General features: G+C 36.8%; 1 protein-coding gene across 1 annotated transcript in view; it reads right to left on the bottom strand.

Annotated features, from left to right (window-relative positions):
- LOC107755009 (myotubularin-related protein 10-like) overlaps positions 1–7,921 on the bottom strand; it is a 31,072-nt gene that overhangs the window by 10,149 nt on the left and 13,002 nt on the right. The window contains exons 3-5 of the mRNA XM_016571653.1: positions 3,741–3,877; positions 2,195–2,267; positions 440–582 (exon numbers count right to left, since the gene is read on the bottom strand). Of these exons, the coding sequence (XP_016427139.1) occupies positions 440–582; positions 2,195–2,267; positions 3,741–3,877 (353 nt within the window). The remainder of the gene's footprint in view (positions 1–439; positions 583–2,194; positions 2,268–3,740; positions 3,878–7,921) is intronic.

The following is a 7,921-nucleotide window of genomic DNA, read 5'->3' as shown; positions in this document are numbered from 1 at the left end:
GACTCTCATGTATATTTTACAGCATTAGTTGAGAGATTTATTTCCTTGAGAAAATTTGGCATGTACTGTACCTGATATATATCCAAAATAATCGACATCGAATCGAATCAGTAATCGAATCGAATCGCAAGCTTGTGAATGAGAATCGAATCGAATCGTGAAATTTGTGTCAAAACCCAGCCTTACAACTCATAATTCCACTTCATTCCAGGATGGGAACCAATAACATGTAGGAATTTCTTGTACTTGTTTACAATTTTACTTCAGGGAAAAAAACACCCAGACTTCAGCGGGGGGCTGCAGCCAAACACATTAGCCCTTAATCCTCTCTCAGACTAATCCAAAAGCACCAGGAACGCAGAGGTGTGTGAACATGTGCAAGTGTGTTTGGGTGCAAGAGGCTGAGAGGTTAATTATTTTATGTGTGTGTGTTTTGTACCTTTTTAGCACTCTCGGGTCCGGCTTCATCAAAGCGGAATCGGATGATGCGGAAGTCTTTGCAGTAGAGGATAAGCTCAGTAGGGTTAAATTTCAGCTTCTGATTGGAACCTAAAATCTTCTGCTTCCCCTTAACATCATTCACTATTTTAAAAAACACACATAAAAAAAGTCTTATTTGGATTTTGTAAGCATTACAGATAATGAAAGTAGATAGAGTACAGGTAATGATGGGGAGAATTGGGATTGGGATGTGGCAAGAGGCAGACTTGCATGAACACTACAGTGTTATGTATCATAGAATGTGTGCTTACCACCAAGTTTACTAATGTCACTATTGGATTCTACATGTGCTAGTGAGCGAGGGAGTACTGTATTATCTGTATTATGAGTAATATGTATTACATAATATTCAGTCAAACAGTCTAAAGGCGCAAGAAATCATGACTAGGTTTAAAGTAATAAATAAAATAACAAACTGAAACAAGTTCTCTATCCCTAAGGTAACTAACGAGGAATACAGAAGTGCTAATTAAAACCACTTGTTCCATTTTTAACATTTGGAGTTCTAAAGAACATGACACTTTATCTTTACCACAGAATGAGTTCCTCTACTCAAGTAAGTACATCCACTAATGGGCTGAGAGAGAAAATGCTCACTAGATATCAACTTCATATTAGCAGAACTAGTTTATACCAATATCACATTCACAATCATGCTGTTTATACATGTATTGTAAAAAGCCTACTGTACATTATATATTAAATCACAATCACCTTTTACATATCAAATTACTACATTACCAACATTACTACACAAGAGCAATAAATGAATCAGTTTTTTTTTTCATTGTATTTTCATATTAACTAATGTAAATATATTACCAAACCTACTGAAGGCCCAACTGTGTTGTTAAGATGTAGTTAATCAATTTAAGTAAATTAAAAGTAAGAAAACATTTTTGTGAGAAAAGCACATTATTCTTGCACGTGACAAATTTCAAAAAATTAAAAAAAGAAATATGAGCAGATATGGTCTGCTGGAGCTTTCAGTCCTGTAATTAATATAGTATAGCTAGCCTCCAAGGGCACTATCCCAGACTCCAGGGGTCACTCCGCGTGCCTTACTGACAAGACTGAAGCCTCAAAGAGCATGCAGTGGTTTTTTTTCGAAGCCTGAATCTCTTATAAAGGTCCTTTGTTAAAGCCACACAGACGGAGTAAAAAAAAAGGAAAAAGAAGACTTCATCTGTTTAGCACAGCAATTCAGCACTTGGGGGGCTAAGTCAGCAATGAGGGGAGTGCAAAGATCTAACACAAACAAGATAAATCGTGGCCAGGTTCAGGCAGCAGTCTGGCTGGATGAGCTCATCTCCAGCTATGCTAAAAGCAGTCACCCAAACAGGTTCTGCAGCTACACTGCAGCGTCACATTTGACCGCATCACTCGTGGAAAATCCAAGCAAACAGGGTTACAGTCATTCATCTAGGACACATGATCCTTTTTATGTTAACATAAATGCTGTAGAAGTTTACGAAAAGGAAAAAGGGGAACAGACACAGAAAGAGAGAATAAACTGAGCACTGAAGTACAGTAGAAAGAGAAATGGAAAACAAACAAAGTTAGAAAAGAAGGAAACCAGCGACTCCCCAGGCATTCATCTCATACAGGGGGCAATAGTGGAACAGAGTAACATACTAAATGCCCATACCCCCACTATAGTGTGGTGGAGTGTGTTCATGTGCTGTTGAATTACCTGTTACTACCTGCTCCACGCAAGCCAGCGGGATATCGTGCTCGCCCAAGAGGCGGTGGGTGCACTGGAATCTCTGTAAACAATAAAACAGACAAGGATAATTTTTCATTCATTTGCTTTCAGTCTGTTTGTTGATGTTATCCAGTAAAGAGAACCTCATGAGCTACAGCTAGCCAGTGTATGAACCAGTGTAATGGGTGACCTGTATTAGCTTTTAAGGACTGTAATAATAATTGACCTTCTTTCCCTAGTAAATCAGCTGATCATCGGTCGACTGAGGGAGATTATTAACATGTTTAACTTGTGAGCTGTTTAAGAGGAAGGAGTGACTATACAGGTTAATATGTGTAGCAGATTTCACTGTTCTGGAAAAGAACTTTGGATTCTTTTGCCTGACATGAGTCTGAAATTTATTTCCCTCCTTATACGACCCATTTATATCCAATCTAGCAATCTAGTAGGGAGTAATACTCATGACACCAATATAAAAATAACTGTATTATATTGTATAAATTATAATACTGTAATCTGTTTCACCTATATCTTCACATATATATTGTGGACCTTCTTTTCTCAATACTTAAAGTTGAAAGTGAAGTGAAGTGTGGCCAAGTATGGTGACCCATACTCGGAATTTTTGCTCTGCATTTAACCCATTCAAGTGCACACACAGTAGTGAACACACACCCGGAGCAGTGGGCAGCCATGTGCTGCGGCGCCCGGGGAGCAGTTGGGGGTTCGGTGCCTTGCTCAAGGGTCTCACCTCAGTCGTGAAATTGAGAGTGGAAGAGGGCGTTGGTTATTCACTCCCCCCTCTGACAATTCCTGCCAGACCTGAGACTTGAAACCGCAACCTTTGGGTTACAAGTCTGACTCTCTAACCATTAGGCCACGACTGCCCTTTGTGTCCTTTCCAGTTTATTGAGTCAACCACAGTGAATGCAAGCCAACAGTAGTGTTTCCTCAAAATGTTTACACACTGTGGCTCTATCAAAACACTGTCATGATCAGTTATAAATAAATAAATAAATTCAAATTATAGTGCAAAAGACAGACAAATCTATTGATTTATTTTGCTCAACTGTGTAGATTAATTCTCTAAGTCTACACAGCCACGATGCTCACAATCCTACACCTACATTCAGATCCTGAAAAGTTTTTTTTATTTTAACTATAGGAGATGTTTTAGGGCTAGAAGGTTAATTATTTCCATTGCACGCTGAAAACAGCAGAGCAAGCTAAATAAAATTCACACATGTATTTTCTGCTAGCAGACTTGTTAAAGTCAGCAATTCTTCAAATGACTCGGATACATTTCATAAAAACTTAACAAAAACATGTTTTTTTTTTTTACTTTCATTTCATTTCGCTTTTTATTTATTCATCTATCTTTTTTTAAAGTTGTGAGAACACAATAAAATGTCATATAAACCAAAAGCATGTTTTGTGTTTAATAATATTCTATGCCATAATCACTGCTTATTGTCGCAGTCAAATGCAGTCAAATCAAGTCGAAGTACTGACTCTCAGATAAGTCTGTGCTTACCTGTCGTGGCAAGGAATTATGGGTAATGAAGGAAACTTTGAAGTTAGTACACACAAGTTTCCCCCAGAGGTCATCCTGACAGCTTTCTGCACTGATGCACTTCCTTACAAAGTTAGCCTCGTTCACAACTATTTCACCTATAAAGAGGGAATAAGGAAGTGAAATTTAGAGGAAGGAAAAACACAATCAGCTAAGCAATGGATGATTAGCTCAAATTTTAACTCAATTTAAATATTAAAAACATACATTAAAAGGAAGTGTTGGTACTTGTGTTTGACAAGTATTATTGGTTTGTTTTGTTCTATACTCCACTCCAGTATATGTCCATATTCTTCTCTGCTAACAACCCAAATGTTTAAGAGCTAAACCGAAATAAATGACACTACTGTGATATATTTTCCATGCAATAGACAAGAGAAACACTTTTTTTTTTGCCAAACAAACAAGCTGTAATCCTCCACAATACAGCAGCAGTTTCTTATTAGTTCAGTAGCAACTTCTGGATTGCTGACCACTTAGGTAACACAAACTTGAGCCCCTTCCTAACGGCTTTCCAGGGAAAGCCCTCTCCTATGGCTCTCCTTTCATGTTGGAAGAAAAATTATGCCCTATTAAAAGAAATGACCTGTTGTGCTGATTAACAGTCACATAAACCTTTACCATGTACAGAGTGTGCATACGCATGCTGAGAATCCTGAACGGTTGCTCTTTTTTTTTTTTTTTTTTACACAAACAGGAAAAGAGCACAAGTTCATCAAAGTCAATTGTACCAGGAAGAAACCCAGGCTTTCAGAATACAGAAACATCAGGTTTTTGGAAAGACAGTCACAAAGACATTTTGTTTGCACTAATAATACTCACTAGTACCAGTAATTCTAGTTTATATGCTGAGCTTTTGAGTATTTAGAATGGATCTAATGTCATTCTAAAGAGACATTTACGCCAAGGACAATAACTATAATGATAACTATAACAATAAAGTTATAATAATATAATATAATCTTTCAGATCCCCCCCCAGCAAAAGAACAATGAAAACATTGACAGCTGAGTCAGAATCCATCCAAATTTAAAGCGCCAGATGACTTAACTGCAGAATGGCTTATATAATAAACAGAATGGCATGTTGACAGAACACTGCTGTGGACGCAAATACAGTTATCTTTAAAGTTATCATTCTTGGTGTGAACAGACTTTATTGGGATGATAGTAATAAGGGAAGCACAAATATTACAATTTTGGTTAACATGATAATTATTTATGGTAGAAAATAATTATTTATTGAAAAATTATGTATTATGGCAGATAACAAATAAATGGCCAATAGTACACTACAATTCTATACTATATTGACTAAATACATTTAAAATAAAACACTAACCATTCAAATCAGTTGTCTACAATACATTTATTTTATATAGTACCTTTAAAAGTTACTTTCTAAAAGTGCTTGAATGCTACAAACAAATTTAGGCATCATCACATTATAATATACAGTGTGGAAAATGGATAATCATTTAAAAATGTAACATTGTTATTAAATTGTATATTAACAATTTAAGAAAAAAAACAGAACTTAAGTAGTCAAAATGACCAAAATGCACATTTCTAATTCACACACGTTTTTAATAATTGTTGACTATGACCAACATCTCTCCTTCCGTCTCTGGCTAAACTAAAGACACCCACATTCTGCTTCATTCTAAACATAGCTCTAGCTCTAAAGATCATCAAGACACATAAAGAGGCAAAAATGAACAGACATTTGTGTATATTGGAGAAGAATAATCAAGTTGCGGAGAGGAAGAGTGAGGGAGAAGAAACTCCAGCTGTGAGCACTTTATGTGTGTGTGTGGGGAGGAGTGTTTGTCTCACAGCTGGGCCTGTTTCAGGGGTTACAGTAGGGCAGGGTGCAGGCTAGCTAAGATGGAGGTCGGGCCCTGCGAGAGCATTTGCATCTCAGGCACAATTCTGGTGAACACTTCACTACATGCCAAGCCACTAAAACAGTAGGTCAGCCAGCTGATTTTCAAAGAAAAACAATTAACCTATGACTACACCTGCTTGGAATCTGAGCCCACAGAATTCTGGAGAAAGTTCAGCAGTTTTCCGAAGATTCTGAACATCATCAACAACTACTTGCATATTTATCTCTTAGACATTTTGGTATAAATGCTTTCATTTACTAGTGTCATCAGTTGAACACATTTTACCATACTTACATTTTAAAACATCGACATTTGTATTTTTTCCCTCCTACAATAAGTGAAGATTGAAAAAAAGTCTACAGATTCCATGTACTCTAGCCCTACTTTATAGCTAACTTTAAGACCTTAGTATGAAGACCCACAATCTTTATTACCCATCTTCTCACATATTCACACAGGCACACACCCACTCCCATATTTCAAACAACTTCCTCTTCCGCTCTACATGCAGCCTGGCCTGTAAATGGCCATGACTAGTATCATCGTGTGTCTGATCACCGCTCTACAGGGATTAACCAGCAGCTCATCCTCTCTGATCTACCAGTACACAGCAGAAGATCAGGCCAGACTGCAGATGAGAAGGAAATGCAGATGCACTATGAATACAGCCAAACACAGTCACATTGAAATGCTTGTTTGGTGGTTAATCAGTAAACAGCCAGTGAAGATCAGTTTATAAAAGAGAATGGAATCACATCTCATTGCACAATTTGCATAATACTTTATATTGTGACTTTATCGCATACATTACCAATCAAAAGTTTTTTTGTTTTTAAAGAAATGAATACATTTATTCAGCAAGGTTGCATTATTCATCAAAAGGGACAGTAAAGACATTTGTCATTCAAAACATTCCTATTTTAAATAAATGTTGTTCTTTTGAACTTTCTATTTATCAAACAATCATGAGCAGTTTACAAAAAATATTAAATCAGCACCACTGTTGTCAACACTGATAATAATGAAATGTTTCTTGAGCATCAAATCAGCATATTAACAAGATTTCTGAAGGATCATGTGACACTAAAGACTGAATAAATTACATTTTAAAATGTATTCAGACAGAAAACAGTTATTTTAAATTGGGATAATATTTCACAATATTACTGAATTACTGTATTTTTAATCAAATAAATGCAGTCTTGGTGAGCATAAGAGACCTCTTTCAAAAACATTAAAAAAAAAATAAAAATCTTACTGACCACAAACTATTGAACAGTATAGTGTAATTTAACTTGATCACATCAAACTACACAGTATATCCTGATGTCGATGGTTTGACATTTCAGAAATGACAACACTTGAGAGTACACATCATAGCCATGCCATTAATAATACACACTTGACATCAAACCTGATTAAATGACCTAAGACAAGTTAAAGGCAGTCTGCTCCTAAATATAACAGCATTAAATATTTAGATATGATCATGTGATCAGGCTTCCTGTCTTTACATCCTGTTAGAAAATGGGTGTTTTTGCGGCTGATATGTTTCATCAGTACACTTTGGGTTGTGTTTTTTTTCTTTGAATTTGGACAAGAATTATAGCAGAGTTAAAGAGTAAAATGGTGTCTATGGCTAAAGCAGGGAGAGAAGATGATGATGAATACTGTAAGGGTAGGACAGGTCGGATCGAGTTCAGCACAGGAATTCTCTCTTGTTGCATTGTGCTGCAAAAGTTACACGTAAATGGATCAGAGCAACATGATAACAAGAGGCCAAACAGAATTGAAAATCACATCCACGGGAAACTTTAATCATGCTGTGAATGAACCGAGAGATAAAGCACGCAGGGCCTTCTACGCCATGAAACGGCAATGTCCTATAGAAATCCCTATTAGAATTTGGCTGAAAATATTAGAATCAGTAATTAAGCCCATTGCCCTCTATGGCAGTGAGGTGTGGGGTCCACTGACAAATCCAAATCAAGATTTCACCAAATGGGAAAAACATCCAATTGAGACCCTGCATGCAGAACTCTGTAAAAATATATTACACGTGCACCGTCTCCCACTCAACACGCTTTACAGCAGAACCTGGACCTGCTAGAGCAATACTGCCAGACCTGGGCTCTGACAGTCAACCTGAAGAAAACCAAAATTATCATCTTTCAGAAAAGATCCAGATCCCAGGGAACACAACACATATTTACATTAGGCACTAAGCAGATAACACACACACATCACACTACAG

This window comes from Sinocyclocheilus rhinocerous, unplaced genomic scaffold, assembly GCF_001515625.1.
Source record: "Sinocyclocheilus rhinocerous isolate Xijiao unplaced genomic scaffold, SAMN03320098_v1.1 scaffold591, whole genome shotgun sequence".
Lineage (NCBI taxonomy): Eukaryota > Metazoa > Chordata > Actinopteri > Cypriniformes > Cyprinidae > Sinocyclocheilus > Sinocyclocheilus rhinocerous.
Note: the sequence above shows the minus strand (reverse complement) of the source record. Positions and strands in the feature narration are given on the sequence as shown.